General features: G+C 39.2%; 1 protein-coding gene across 1 annotated transcript in view; it reads right to left on the minus strand.

The window, feature by feature from the left end:
- The window catches only part of INTU (inturned planar cell polarity protein), a 30,747-nt gene extending 16,569 nt beyond the window's left edge, over positions 1 to 14,178 (minus strand). The window contains exons 1-2 of the mRNA XM_009075417.1: positions 13,598 to 14,178; positions 5,426 to 5,511 (exon numbers count right to left, since the gene is read on the minus strand). Of these exons, the coding sequence (XP_009073665.1) occupies positions 5,426 to 5,511; positions 13,598 to 14,075 (564 nt within the window). The 5' untranslated portion in view covers positions 14,076 to 14,178. The remainder of the gene's footprint in view (positions 1 to 5,425; positions 5,512 to 13,597) is intronic.
- Between the last annotated feature and the right edge of the window lie 871 nt (positions 14,179 to 15,049).

A 15,049-nucleotide genomic window follows, 5' to 3' on the forward strand; every position in this document is an offset into this window, starting at 1 on the left:
TTAGACGCATTACATAACCATCTATTCCAAAGGACAAAGCCAGCTATTACATGCTCTGTGAACCATGTGAGTAAGCATGTGGTTTGGTGTGTTTTCATACTTAATTCTTACGGGTTTGAGCATGGAAAAATAGACTTACTGCTCTGGGTTTGCTGAACACAAAACCCATTACCATGCCTTTGAAACACACACAGTATTTGACTTCTGCATTACATAACCATCTATTCCAAAGGACAAAGCCAGCTATTACATGCTCTGTGAACCATGTGAGTAAGCATGTGGTTTGGTGTGTTTTCATACTTAATTCTTACGGGTTTGAGCATGGAAAAATAGACTTACTGCTCTGGGTTTGCTGAACACAAAACCCATTACCATGCCTTTGAAACACACACAGTATTTGACTTCTTGCAAAAATGTCAGCACTTTTCTAAGTAGATACCCTCAAGGCTCTTTCATGAGCATTTCTTTGCCAGTCTGAATGCACTGACACATTTGCACAGGGAGATCAGTTTAAATTTACATTAGACTGCAGAAGTCTGTTAATTTGTAACTGTAGCAATTCTTTCAGTCTTTCATTTTCACCACATTAACTTTTCTTCCTTTTTTTCTAACTGTAAAATCAGCAAATAAGAGTTTTGTTGCTGTATTTAACAACTCACACAACTTCCAAGAAGCATAAAAACTGTTTACATCCCTTGCTGTGCTATGTCTTTGGAAGAAACATAAAGATCAAAGCACAGGCACAATATCCTCTCTTAAATAGCAACTTAAAAGTTTAGATGACCAAGGTTACTCTGCCAAAAAACGATATGATGTTTCTTGTTCTTTATTTCCCAAATACATAAAACCCCAGAAAATTTAGAATACATGCATGTTTCCTGGCTCACAAGCAGCACATAATCCAAACTTGATGTGGAAATATGTTTCACAATTTGCTTTACAGACCTATTTTTTATGAGCACAGTCTTGCAAAAAATTCTGTTTGTTAGTTGTTCCAGCAGTGATGAAATAGCAAATTTTTAAATCTTTTTGTGAATGAACACTTCATCCTAAGTATGAAAGAAGATGTGAGAAATACCTAGCTCTTGGCCCAGCATGACACTGTAATTTCCAAGGAGAAGAAACTGATTTCTTTTTTTGGATGATACCTTAGTTTTTATCAGTGTTCAAAGTGACTGAAGACGTATTTGGACTAAGCAGGCACACGTTCAGTTCCCTCTTTCATATATTTTTACACAAGGCTGTTTGTCTGCCTTAAAATCCTCATAACATGCCTATTGACTGGGAAGATCTGAACATAACACATCACCCCAAATCCTGCTGCTCTGTCAAGCAAGTGACAGTTCAGCCTAAGGACTGATGCAACATAAAAGGTTTCTATTTTCCCAGTCATGATAAATTTGGGAAGTGCAAGCAGGGGTAATTTATACATTTAAATACAGATCATTTACATCTTCCTAACTGTGTATGTGTATACACACACTTGAGGAGAGGAGTGCCAGCAAGAAATAATGAGGCTTTAAAACACCCACTGCCTGTCAAAGCAGCTCGGAGCGAAGTGCCATCAGCAGCTCTTACAGCTACAACACTTGTGTCACTGGCTGCCTCCTTCCCATTCCATTCAGCTCCCTCCCAACACTTCCCGTTAATTTTCTCCTATCCTGTTTTGGCTGCTATCAGCTTTTTTCTCTTTTCTCTTCCTGGCACAGCACTGCACTCAATCCTGCCCTCCTGCCATGTGCTCCCCCTCTCTGTTCCGACAGTAACTCATCCCTCACTCTCTCCTCATCACTTCAGGCTCGATTCCTTGTGCTGCACATTACAAGGCTCGAGGTGCAGGAACATCCAGCTAAGAAGCAGCTGCTTTTTAAGACCCAGTAACTTGCTAGTTCACAGTTTCAGAGGTGCATGTCATCTTCTCCAGCATTCTGTGACGCAGTTCTCTGTCTTCATCATGCCATCTGTACATACTGCAGAGCATTCTCCTCATCCTCGGTTTAACTTCTTGCAGATGTCCTCAAGGCTCAATAGTTATTTCTCTTAACTTCTATTACAACTTGTCTGTGTACACTTATCCATGACACTTAGGCTACAGTCCCTACACTAATGATGCACAGGTGCAATTCTTGCTGCAGTCTGTCTTTTAGTCTCTCCGTTTTTAAAAAGCCAACCTCAGTCTGTCTTGTCTTGGAGACACAACCATATGGACCTCAAGGAAAAGCTCAAAACAAACTGGGCTAAACAGAACTTCCACTCTCCCTCCTCCTGCAGGCATCCCTGCTGCCTCCCACGTCACTGTAAGAGAAAAGGACCAAGACACTGAATGCCCACGTACCCTAAAAACCTATTTTTTTTTTGTGGAGAAATGAATCTTCAAGATGAATGAAATGAGAAATTAATCTTTTGTGTGAGAACTTAATCCTCATCCTGAGCAGTGCACAGGATCTGATGAAATACACGACTACTGCAGTTCCCTTTCGTAAGTACTGACTAGGAAATCTTCCACAGCTTTGACTCCATTTCTCCTAAAGAAAACCATTTCAATGCCCAGTAGAAAACAGAAATGACATGAAGAATGGGAAAAGCACAGAAAACATTAGTATTCCACTCTATATATCAGGCACACAGTTCTCAAAAAGAATTTAATAAAACAGCAAGAAGGAACAGAGGAAGGTGACAGAAACAGCTAACCGTGAGGCACATGGATGGGAATCTTCTGCTTAGGAAATATGTGACAAAAGTGGAACAAGACAGAGCTCCTGAAAGTCATGGAATGATACAAAGATATGGACAGTTAACTTCTGGTAACACAGGAAGATGTGGGTATGAAATGCACTTAATTGAGGCACTTTGAAAGCCAATGACAATGCAAGTAACACAAACCACTTGCATAAATCACTGCCACAGGATGCTGTGGAGGTCAAAGGAATTTAAAGAACTAGATTAACAAAGGAGAATGTACAAAGTGATCCACATGTCCCTAACTATTAGCTGCTGGAAGCTGAAAAATCATGACTGGAAGGTCACTCTGTGCTTAGTTTGTTTCTTAATGCTCTTATACATTTGTCGGTGTAAGAAAGAGAAAATGTAGCTGTTACACCACTGCTCTGCCCTAGAAAGGGATGATTTCCTCTCCAAGCAAGCTGTATGGCTTAGAATATGGATTTTATTACAGGCAGAGCTGGTGGCATTGCCTGCCATTTCCTGTTGGAAGTCTCCATTTCCCATGTGCTTATGGTTTGCACAGCTGTAACTCCAAATTTCAGGCTGAAATTTCTGATCCTGAATTGTCTGCCTCGGGGGAAGTGTTTCAGAGTTCTGGGTAAAATGGTTCTACAACTTCTGAGTATCAGGGGAAGGAAGAGTATATTCCTTTAGCCCTTCCTATTCTGCCTTTGTCTTGTGGTGCTAGGAGACAGCAGCTACTCTGATTACAGAAATGTGAGAAAGGACTCGTGGCATTTGGATTTCTGTTGCTCAATAAATACACTATACCGGCCCTGACATGCCTAGACCTAATTTGCTTGAACTTAGGTAAGGAAAAGAAAATTCTGGAAATATAATAATGGATATGTTATCCTACATGCTGCAACTGAGAGAATCTAGGTAGTTAAGTTTTTTAACTAACATTTTTATCACTGAGCCCAGAAAAGCAGGAACTTTGCTTATGTATATAACTTACAGCAAAGGTAAAACAGCTTTAAGCTGCATCTTATTTGGCATTTTGCAACTTAAGATGAATGAGACTACATTAACAATTTTGCTTGTATTACAAAATCTCAGCTACAACAACCCTCTGTTTCTGCAGCAGCATAAACAGAGTGTTCTACACTGCAAAAAAAACCAACAAACCCCAGACCTCTGCATTTAAATCTCCACTGTCTGTCCCAGCAATCACTCTTCTGGCTTGACTCAAACTGCACAGTAAAACAGGCATAATTGCACTTTAATAAAAGGGTTTGGAAAGCCAACATGACAAACTGTTATACATTTCAAGTAATCACTGTCTACTTGACAGATTTACTGACAGCGCAAACATTAACGTTGCAGTAAAGTAACTGCTCTGTGAAGGGCTGCATTGCATTTTAGCAACAAATAATACATATAGTCTAATCTAGCAAGGATACAATTGCATAAACTATATAATCTCTGCTTTTTTAATCGTTCTGTATTTAATAACAGTTACAGCAACTCCCTATTTGGTCAAAGACAGACAAGACAAGGCTTTTCTCCCATGGAGCTCTGCCAATACCTGACCACAACTCTGGTAGCTTAGGCAAGCTTCATACTGTCAAATATCTTGGAAAGCTTCCTAAACTGACATCCTGGTACTCAATCTCACTGCGGCTGCAGATGTAATTCCACAGGCACAATACTACAGAAGCTGCAAACAGAAGCTTGTTTAACAAAACTGAAAATTTCCACTTAGTTTTATCTGTGGACCATAAAACATTTCTCTTCTTATCATCACCTCATATATTCTACCTGAAGAAAAACTACCAAGAGACATTATAATCTTTAATCTGCTCCTTCTCATATCGATAAACTGTGACTTCAATCTTGTCCTCCTCTTGTAGAAGTAAGGAAGTGGATTTAAGAGGAATAACTCAAAATACTTCATTTTACACTCCTAACATCCTAGATAAGCAACAATCTCCTGGTTTAATTCTGAAATAGCTATTTAATTCCTTATTAACTCTTTAATTCTTCATTGTAGCTCCAAAATTATTATTCAGCTAGAAGGAAAGAAATATGCAGCAGGACTGGGAGAAGAAATATTATTCATCAGGTCAAGGTGTTTTTTGGCATCAGTTGTTATTACTGACTTCTATCAATTTTCATCACTGTTAAGTTTTGAAAGATCTTAAAAATATTTAATCTAAAAGCACTGAAATGCCCAAGAACTAATGCTGATATTTAAGTATGAAAGCAGTATCAATTTCTCCATTCAAATGCTCCTAAATATATTTAGCAGCACTGCTTGGGAATTCAGACTTCTTTTTACTCTCTTGTGAGTATCTTTTATATTGATGAAGATATAATTATCTTAAATATTTACATAGCAATTATTACCATCTTAAGAACAGTAACTGACAAAAGAGCCACTATTATTCTGTGACTGATACATTTATCCTCAACCTAGACATCACTAACTTGCCTCACACATGCTATTGCACACCTGCAGCCCTGCTGCTCACCAGAAGCAAAGGCATCACAACATTCCATACCTCATCCTTCATTTGCTGAGATCAGTACTCAAAATAACTCTCAGAGCGACCATACTTTGTCAAGCAACATGTTCAAAAAGGAGATGAGGAAGTTCTAAGAAAAAGACCACCTAAATTGTGTTTCCTAAGGAAAAAAAAGCTAGAAACAATCCCCATTTTTACAGAGGGCATCTGGAATAAATGTTCAACTACTGTACCTGCATAGGACCTGGAATGCAAGACAAAACCCTTTCTATGTTTTCAGAATTCACATCGACATCATTTACAGCAACCAGAGCATCACCTGGAGATAAAACAGACAAAAAAGGAAAGTTAGATGGTATTGCACCACAATACAAAGTCAAACAGTGTCTTGTTTTAGAAATGAATATGACATTCAGATAATCATAAATGTATTTTTGTTACATTTAGGTAGATGGTTTCTACATGCAACATTTACTACCTTCAGGAACATAATTCTATTACCTCAATGCTCTTAAGGCCTTACTGTCACACTTGTATTGTTTCACACAAATAAAATCACAGAACAGTTTGGGTTGGAAGGGACCTTAAAGACCATCTACTTCCAAACCCACTGCCATGGGCAGGGACACCTTCCACTAGATTAGGTTGCTCAGAGCTCCATCCAGCCTGGCCTGAACACTGCCAGGGGTGGAGCAGCCACAACTTTTCTGGGCAACCTGTGCCATGCCAGTGCCAACCTCACAGCAAAGAACTTTTTTCCTAATGGCTAATCTAAATCTACTGTCTTCGATTTTGAATCCATTCTCCAATCAGATTATGCCCAAGAATTACTTCTTTTCCCTTTAAAACCACCTCTGTTCACTTGCCAATCCTTCTCCAGCACTACCTCTGGTGATATAAATGCTGCTGTCCCCAAAATTACTCCAAAACAACAAAGTAATTAACTGCAGGTAGAAATCCTAATGGCTAATCTAAATCTACTGTCTTCGATTTTGAATCCATTCTCCAATCAGATTATGCCCAAGAATTACTTCTTTTCCCTTTAAAACCACCTCTGTTCACTTGCCAATCCTTCTCCAGCACTACCTCTGGTGATATAAATGCTGCTGTCCCCAAAATTACTCCAAAACAACAAAGTAATTAACTGCAGGTAGAAAAGGTTTGAAAAATTTAAGGCACCACTTATAAAAGCAAACAGAACCAAATTAGAGCTTACAAACTTAAAATCCACATTAAAGTACAAAAATCGAACTAGGATTTATATCTGAAGCCATGGAAAGTATTCTAGAGAAGCATCCCAGTGGTAATTAATTGATTAATTATACCTGCCTACTACCTCAGATACTGTCCCTAAGTAGTACCTAAGATAAGGCAACACAAATTGATGCAAAGAACTATACAAAGTGAGTGCCAGTGGCAGCAGGATATAGGACTTGATGGTTCATTAGGTCCTCCCCAGAGCCAAATATTCAACTTCAGAGTAACAAAATAAGTCTTACTTCCTACTTGATATTCTCTGATATCACTTTCAGTGGTCTCTCTTCTGTCTGTTGAAAGGGAAATAAAGAACTTAGCTTCCTACTTAACACTGAAAGTGACTTGATTCCAAGAGATTAGGAAAAGGATATGGATTTGTGGCAAATGTGCATGTTAGTATATTTATATTGTATGCCCTGACTTGGCAATAAAAATGTGATCAACAGCACTGAACCACTGCAAAGTTCAGTATGTGTTTCAATTTTCTACAGGAAAAACTTGCTAAGCTCAACTGACACAGTGATGTTAATGACATGGTACTAAAGCCAACCTGTGACTCTAAGGTCTCTCAATTTCCTGAGTCCAATAAAAGCAACAGACTGTGAAAGTTTAGAAGAATACTGACAGTTATCATTATTTCTATGTTCTACCTTGTTGTTAAATACCATCAAACGCAACTGGAATTCTTCCCAGGTACAAGGCTGACTGCTCAAAATCATTGCAATGGACAATTAAGGCCAATGAGAGAAAGAACATTCTTCTTAGCTAAACATCAGTAAGGAAATACTGAATCCCCCCAAAATGCAGGCAATATTCCTCTTTAACACACCAGGCAACAACCAACTGCTCGATCTTATTCTACATTAAAGGAAAATTAATTCCTACTCTTTCAGACAGCAAAACCAAGAAGTTAATTTTTATTATACACATAAAAATGTTATCACTCCTTGGAATGAGTTAAAATGGTTTTTTTTCTTTCAAGTAATAACAGCACTCTCTCCTTAATCTCTGTGTTTCTTGATGCACAGCACAGGGAAGTTTGAGCCTATCGAAGCTTCAGCATAACTCAAAGACAGGAAAGTTGAATGTTAAATAGCATTTAAAGCAACTCACTAGGTCCATGCCAGAGCCTCAGGACTTGCAAATTAGTAATGAAAAGCAGAGCATTCAGGCTACTCTAATATAACAAGAATTATAAACAGAATTACTATGTTCTTTGTTAGGAGCACTGTATTAAAGATCATAATTTACAACTACAAGAGGAAGCATGAACTGCTCTTGTACTCATCTGGAGCAGTGCTGAAACAAAAGTCGTTTGTGCTGTTTGTTTTACTAGGGACCTTAGGAATTCTGTTGTAAAGACAACAGCCATCTGACCCACAAAGGCATTCGGAGGAGCTGCAGACACTTTGTGAAGCCATATGCACCTTAGCACTTCAGGGAATGTTTTGGAACCACATCTCCCAGCGTGGAATATACAAAGACATTTGGAAAGGAGACCATCCATCAGTATTTACATGTTACATACTCCAAGTGTTTTATTTATTCAGTGACTAATGTACACATGTAAAACTTTCATTGCAGCAGTAAATATTTATTCCATTCAATTGGTAAAAAATGTAATCATGTACCATAAATGGAACAGCTTTCCAGAGGGCACAGCCAAAGCATCCTGTAAGGCCTTCCTTCTGCCAGGAAATGATGTATCTCTATCAAAGAGGAGCAACTTGATATACAACTGAGAAAACCTACATCTATCAGTATAGACTTTCCAGAACTGGGGGTGGGTGTTTGCATTTTTTCCTCCTTTTCTTCTGGCCAAACACAATAGCATTCAAAAACAGAGACTACAGAGTAACAGAATAAATTACATCAGTGGGCAAACTATGAAGTATGTAAAATCACGAACACAGAATATCCTAAAAGCAGGACCTGACCACAAGATCTACTCAGTGTGATAATTAATTGCAGTGAAGAGTTCACACATGCAGGTGTTCCCTTGTCAGTCTCACATCTACACCTGCTTTGAGAATTGTTTCCTCCCCTTCAGCAGTGTGAAAAACTTGAGAGTGAGACTTATTAAATTACTCTAATTGTGTAAAGTTTAATCGATTTTCACTTAATGCTTAATCCATTCAGGTTAAATGAAACAGAAGTGGAAATGGTGTTTGCAATTGTTTAAGTTGATCTAACTCGATGGTCAGCAGAGTTAAGTCAAATTTTCCCAGACTAAGACATCACTGAATTACAGATACAGAGAGAAACATCAGAACAAAGTCTGAGTTCCATTTCTAGAGACACAGTGAGCAACTGCATAGAGGAAATGAATTTTCTTCAGGCAGCTCCAGGATATTAGACCTTGAGTCATTAATTTTATCTTTAGAAAAAAATACATATCCTTCTGAAAGGGAGTATGTTTAGATTAGATATTAGGAAGAAATTCTTCCCTGTGAGGGAGGTGAGGCACTGGCACAGGTTGCCCAGAGAAGCTGTGGATTCCCCATCCCTGGAAGTGTTCAAGGCCAGGTTGGATGAGGCTCTGAGCCACCTGGGCTAGTGGAAGGTGTCTCTGCTCATGGGAGGGGGTTGGAACTAGATAGTCTTTAAGGTCCCTTTCAACTCAAACTGTTCTGTGGTTCCATGATTTCTAAAAGTAGCTCTTTGCACTAAGCCAGGGGACTGCTAAGTGAGCATCACTTGCACACTGTGAGGGGAAGTGAACATTTCTTTCTGCATTCAGAATTATGTTGTACATATGGCAGAGGATGGTTTTTTTCATGGAATCCTGACATTTAGTTTGCTCTTGGTAATGACTTGGTGGAAGCACTTATAAATGTGCACATTCTCCTTTCCAAAAAAGGCAAACTATGGAACACATTCTACTGGAGAAACCCAGATCAATTACTTGTTTTATATGTTAGCTTTATAGGCTGCTTCACCCCAACCAATGCTGTTCTGCTTCAAGAGGAGATTAAAAGAACATAAACGACATCCCAAACTCCTCAGTGAGAACACAGCAAAGCTTCTGCAAGCTCTGTGTTTCCATCTTGTGTGCCCAACATCTCTACTTTGGAGAGTCTTTTCAACAAATACACCATATATAGTAATTCCACATAAAAATCTCAAACTCTCACAGTCCTTTCAAGGACATTTTTTCTGACAGGACACTCAGTTCCATGGTCTGCAAATGACAAAACCAGCATTGACTTTGACTGTCAGAAGATAACTGCAAGCTGCCTAATTTTTGTAAATGGATTTATGTTTTAAACCACTAGTCAGCACTCCAACAGCAATATCTGCATTTTTACTACTAAAATCAAAATTGGAAAAGATTACTATTTAAATATTACTTTATTTGGGAAAACAACCCTCCCATATAACATCTCTTCTCCCAGGCAAGCAGCAGTAGGACAAGAGGGCACAGACTCAAGCTCTGCCAGGGGAGGGTTAGGTTGGATATTAGCAAGACACTTTTGATGGAGAGAGTGCTCAGGCATTGGAATGGGCTGCCCAGGGAGGTGGTGGATTCACCATCCCTGGAGGTTTTCAAGATGAGACTGGATGTGGCACTTAGTGCCATGGTCTAGTAACCACAGTAGGGTTGGACTTGAGACCTTTGAGGTCTTTTCCAACCTGGTTGATTCTGTGATTAAAACCCCTTAGAAAACCATTTGTCAGTAAATGGGGGTGGGACCTGGACCCTTCAACCCAAGTTTGCAACACCAATCTGCAGCTTTTGCGTAGCTGTTCAAAACTGGATTATTATAGCCTATCTGTACTATCATCCAATATTAATTTCTGTCCTTGGGTAGTTTTCACACTTCTTGACAATTGTACCTACAATCAGGTGAGAAAACTCATGCTGAAATTCCTCAGGTGAGAAAATTCATTGCCCTCATTCAGTGATGAGAGCAATATGAACAGAAAATAATTTCTAAGATGATGACAATAGTACACTCTGCTAGTGACAAGAGCTTTTCTGTATTGTCAGTAGTTTTTCATCTGTACTACAGTAAAGATGATGCCCATCAGCCTTTGGAAGAAATTTTCCTGGCAGTGAATCAGACAGGTTTCAATTTGAAGAAGAGGGGAAAAACAAAAATCAAATTAAAATGGCATTTCCTATCACAACCCTTACTTGTCTGGATCTAAAAGCAAGTATTTAGTGGAGGTTTTTTGTCTTTGAAGAGATGCTCAAAGATGAGCCTAGAAAGTTTTACAGAACAGATCCAGCTTTGCATATTGTTAAAAATGAACTTAAGCAAGGAAAATGCTTTGCCAAGAATACTGAAGACACTGAGAAAACATGACATAAAAGCAACTGTATTTCATCTTAATCAAAATGAAAGTGACAGCAGGAGTTTAAAAATCAATGACGGCTGTTTTGTTTTGAAAATTTCAGATGGATGCTGAACTGCTACATATAAAGCAAAAGATAAATGCACTAATAAACAACACATGGCTCGAGTGCCATCTTTGTAGAGTTACAAAGCAGCAGAGCTTTTTTAGCTTGCAAATCTGTTGTGTTTACTTTCATATGGTCAGTGCCTGCATTCCACTTGGTTAATAAAGTACAGCAACAAGACTTACGACTTCCATATGCAAACTTAACAACAAAAATTCAAGTGTAGTGCCCAAATAATAAACAGATGTTTTAAGCATTCAAAGCTACAAGGGATACACATTTCAGAGTAAATAAAAGCAGCCACCTGAGGAAAGTGATTGCTAAGGATGGAAAAACCAGTTATTTCTACTACAAAATGCTAAAGCAATAACCACTTCGTAGCTGTGAGTCAAAATGAGTGTTGCAAACTGGTCACCACGGGATGCCATTTTAAAGCATGCATTTTAAAAGGAAAATATACTTCCTATTTCCTTCACAAAAGACTCTACAAAATCTGCTCTGCACCACTGAAGGCCATTAAAACAGTCAAAAGCAAAAGGTCTATGCATGTGCAGGTTGATCAAGATGAACAAAGTTATAACTGGGGCAGCCAGCAGGCGTCATGCTGGACTCATCAGGTATTCCTCACTTGACCATGGAAATATTCTTTGCACACATATTTCCATAATTCATAACAGGATTCCTAAAACCTACTTTTAACAACAACCAAAAGGCAAAATTCTACTGTATTTTTCTTGAACTCTCTGTCCAATTTGACCCCCTCTGAGGATGTGAGGAGCTGTCAGCTGAACTACAGTTGCTTCTAAATCAGGCTTTGGGTGTACACACAGCCATCTCGTCCTGATGTGCAACACAGAAGGAGTAAACCAGGCAGTTTTTTGACAAGAACAAATATTTTTTTACTGTATATTCTTTATGCAGATAGCACTGAAACTTGAGCATCTAATTTATGTAAAGCATCCCTAGGCGCCACACAAAAATTCCAGAGTACTCAACCTCACTGTAGATATATAATTTGAAAGTATTTTTATATGAAAATTACACATTTTATACTGTTGGCAGTGAACACAGCTCATTTTCCCAGTTAAGAGCTGAATAACTCCAGTATGCTTTCAACTATTTTGTTTTCAATGCGCAAAAACAAGGCAAGGGTTGATGATAGCCTAGAACATATTAAACTGCAAGACTCCTTAGATTAATTTAAATGTTCTTCTACTTAAAACAGATAAAAACCCCCACAGTTTTGGTCCTCAGTAGCTCTGGGAAGCATTATGAGCTGCAGATGAAGCAGTATCTCCATTTAGGTTAGCTTGATCTCCTGGATTTGGTACTTGCCCATTGTCCTGAGTTCACACCTGCTCTTACAAACATGCTATACACAAACTTGTGTCCCAAAATTAACATGCAGGTTATAAATACCCACTCTTGCACTAATTAGATTAAGTACCATTAAGCAGATGAAGCTGAAACCCCTCAGGCCACATCCCCCACTTCTTGACTAATCAGTTCTTGCTGGTAGAATTTGAAAGTTATCCAATTTTCCCTCTGTAGTATTCTTTAGCATCCCTACCAAAGACACGTGCTGGAAGAATCAGCTAGTCAAAGCACAACTTGCCTTTTCACACACACAACACTGGAATTCCAAAAGCACTCATGCTGACTCTGTGGGATTTGTGCTACTACAGCATTCAGATTTTCATGATCTTCTAACCGACATCACATCTTTGCTCTCTCCCTCTCACTGTGAGGGACCAACTTCAAGGGTAATTAAACGACCTCCTGCCCTTTACAGATGTAGCCTGGTTGTCTCACATTTACTATCTCCGAGGTTGGCGTCCTGGGAGTGCCAAGTGCTTTTAATGGCCTCAGTGCTGGAAGTGGGAGGATTTCTGCTCCCTCATTACCACTCACAGCAGTTCATTCCCCTCCATTATTCACGTTCAGTGCTTGTCAGACCTCCTGTGACCCAAGTTTAACTTACTACACCAGCAAAATATTAGACAGCCAATTCTTCTTCTGTCTTAGTTCCCTGCCAGGTTATTTAGTTGCATCAGCTCATGGAAGTGTCTGAGGAGCCAAACTAACACAAAAGAGAGAGACTTACTGCCTCCCCACTATGCACTTGGAGCCTCCTGATCACAACTGCTGAGGATGATGCTGTTATAGCTGCTAAACAGAAAAATAACCAAACAAGACTGTGCAGAAAGTTTGTAACATATGAATACATCTTATGTTTTATATTTTCCCCTCATTTTTATGACACAAAATCCATGTAAAGCATACACAGTAAAGCTTTCTATCTAAGGGGGATGCTGTGGAGAAGAGTGAAAAACTACATGCAGTGTTTGGCAGGTTATAGCTTTTCCCCAGTCCCACTTATCTGCTCAGCAAATCCTGCAGTAAATTAACAGTGCTGGTGGTGATGGGGTATTCCTTACTCCAAGTTCAAGCTGCTCAATCCCTGTATACTAAGGGATAGTTATCTCCTTACCATATTAACACCTCTTAGGTTATGTCACATTTTCTTAAAAGCACTATGGATATATAACAATATAGTAAAGTTATCTAGGTAACAAAAGATCAGATGCAATGACCTTGATTTAAAACAACCCCTCAAAAACTGACATAATTGCTGATGTCTCAGGGAATATTCAAGTGAGCTGCCTCACAAAGCACTGAAGGTAAATATATCTACATTCTGAAGGAAAGGGGGCAGAAGTGAAGTATTTGCTTGATGACTTACCAATCAAGATTTGACCTGTTTTCATCGCAGAACTGCCTGGCACCAAGCCATGTACCACAAGCTTCTCCTCACCAACTCCTCTAATGATTTTATCCTTCCTGCCTTGTTTTTCTGCTCTTCTGCTGCTCCACGAAGACTGATGGACAATCCCTACTAAGGCTTCCAGTAGCTTCTGCTGCTCCTCTTCTCCAGCACTGCAGAGTTTTCTGGGATTTACATAGAGGTACACATCTTTGTACTTCTGCTGCACTGTGACACCCATTTTCTGAGCAGACTGGTGTTTCAGTATGGAAGTAGGACCAGAGGAGTGCACATTGCAGCTTCCACTGCCTTTCTTACCAGAATGCTTTGGCAAAAGATTCTTCTTTTTCAATAGTTTGGTCCATTTTTTCAGTTCACACCTTCTTTCCTTTCGTGACCCCTCTTGAATAACTTCAGCTTCGTTTTCACGAAACCTGACGTGATTCACTGGTGGCATTTCTGGACAGCTGGACTGGAGCAGAGCTTCTTCTTCACTTTCACTCAGTTCTAAATAAAATAGTTCCCCATTCTTCTGCACACCATCCAACCACTCAGGCTCAAGGTCACTGGGAAAGGAAGAACAATGATCAGTGACAGCTCTGATAAGGAAGATCACTATGCAAGTGACATCTGATCACCTAAATAGGGAGGGGATAGAGATAAGTGATGGATAGGGCAAGGAAGGACATCCCTCACACATGTCAAAATAGTTTCTTCAAATGCTTTTTCCAATGGTTCCTTTCCTGTTAGGCAACATTTCCTTTTCTGAAAACAAACAAAATACAGCCACAAACCATTTCTTTCACATACAAGTTTTAATTAGCAATTACATTCATGGGCATGATGGAACTTTCTCTTAATGAAAAAAACCATCCTATTTGTTCTCTCACATTATTTGTTCCTTTATGCATATATAATATAACCATGGTGTGATTTTGGGGGATGTCCTATGCAGAGCCAGGAGCTGGACTCAATGATCCTTGTGGGTCCCTTCTAACTCAGGATATTCTATGTTCCATGGTAAGACAGACTCTACTGCCATCCCTTTGGAAAGACAAGATGAATATTTAGAAATCACTTAAATTTAACAACAACAACAACAACAGAAACTAAACCAAGATGAAATCTAGGTAACAGCTTTTAAAAGCCAAGCTCCAAATTGCATATTCAAGCTCACACACGAAAACACACACCAAGAATGTGAAGAGGCAGCACTGCTAGAGAAAAAGTTCTGGCAGCTGGAATGGATCACTGGAAGTCACAAGCCACACACTGCTGCAAAGCAAAGGCAAAGCAGCTCCAGGATGTATTAACAGAAGTAGCATCAGCACAGCACAAAAAATTTTTTGTCCTAATTTGGCAATGGGGATGTGTCAGCCATGTCCAGTTTTGGATAGTACATTTTAAGAAAGATGTAATAACTGGAACAAA

This window comes from Acanthisitta chloris, unplaced genomic scaffold (assembly GCF_000695815.1).
Source record: "Acanthisitta chloris isolate BGI_N310 unplaced genomic scaffold, ASM69581v1 scaffold24745, whole genome shotgun sequence".
In the NCBI taxonomy this organism is placed as follows: Eukaryota; Metazoa; Chordata; class Aves; order Passeriformes; family Acanthisittidae; genus Acanthisitta; species Acanthisitta chloris.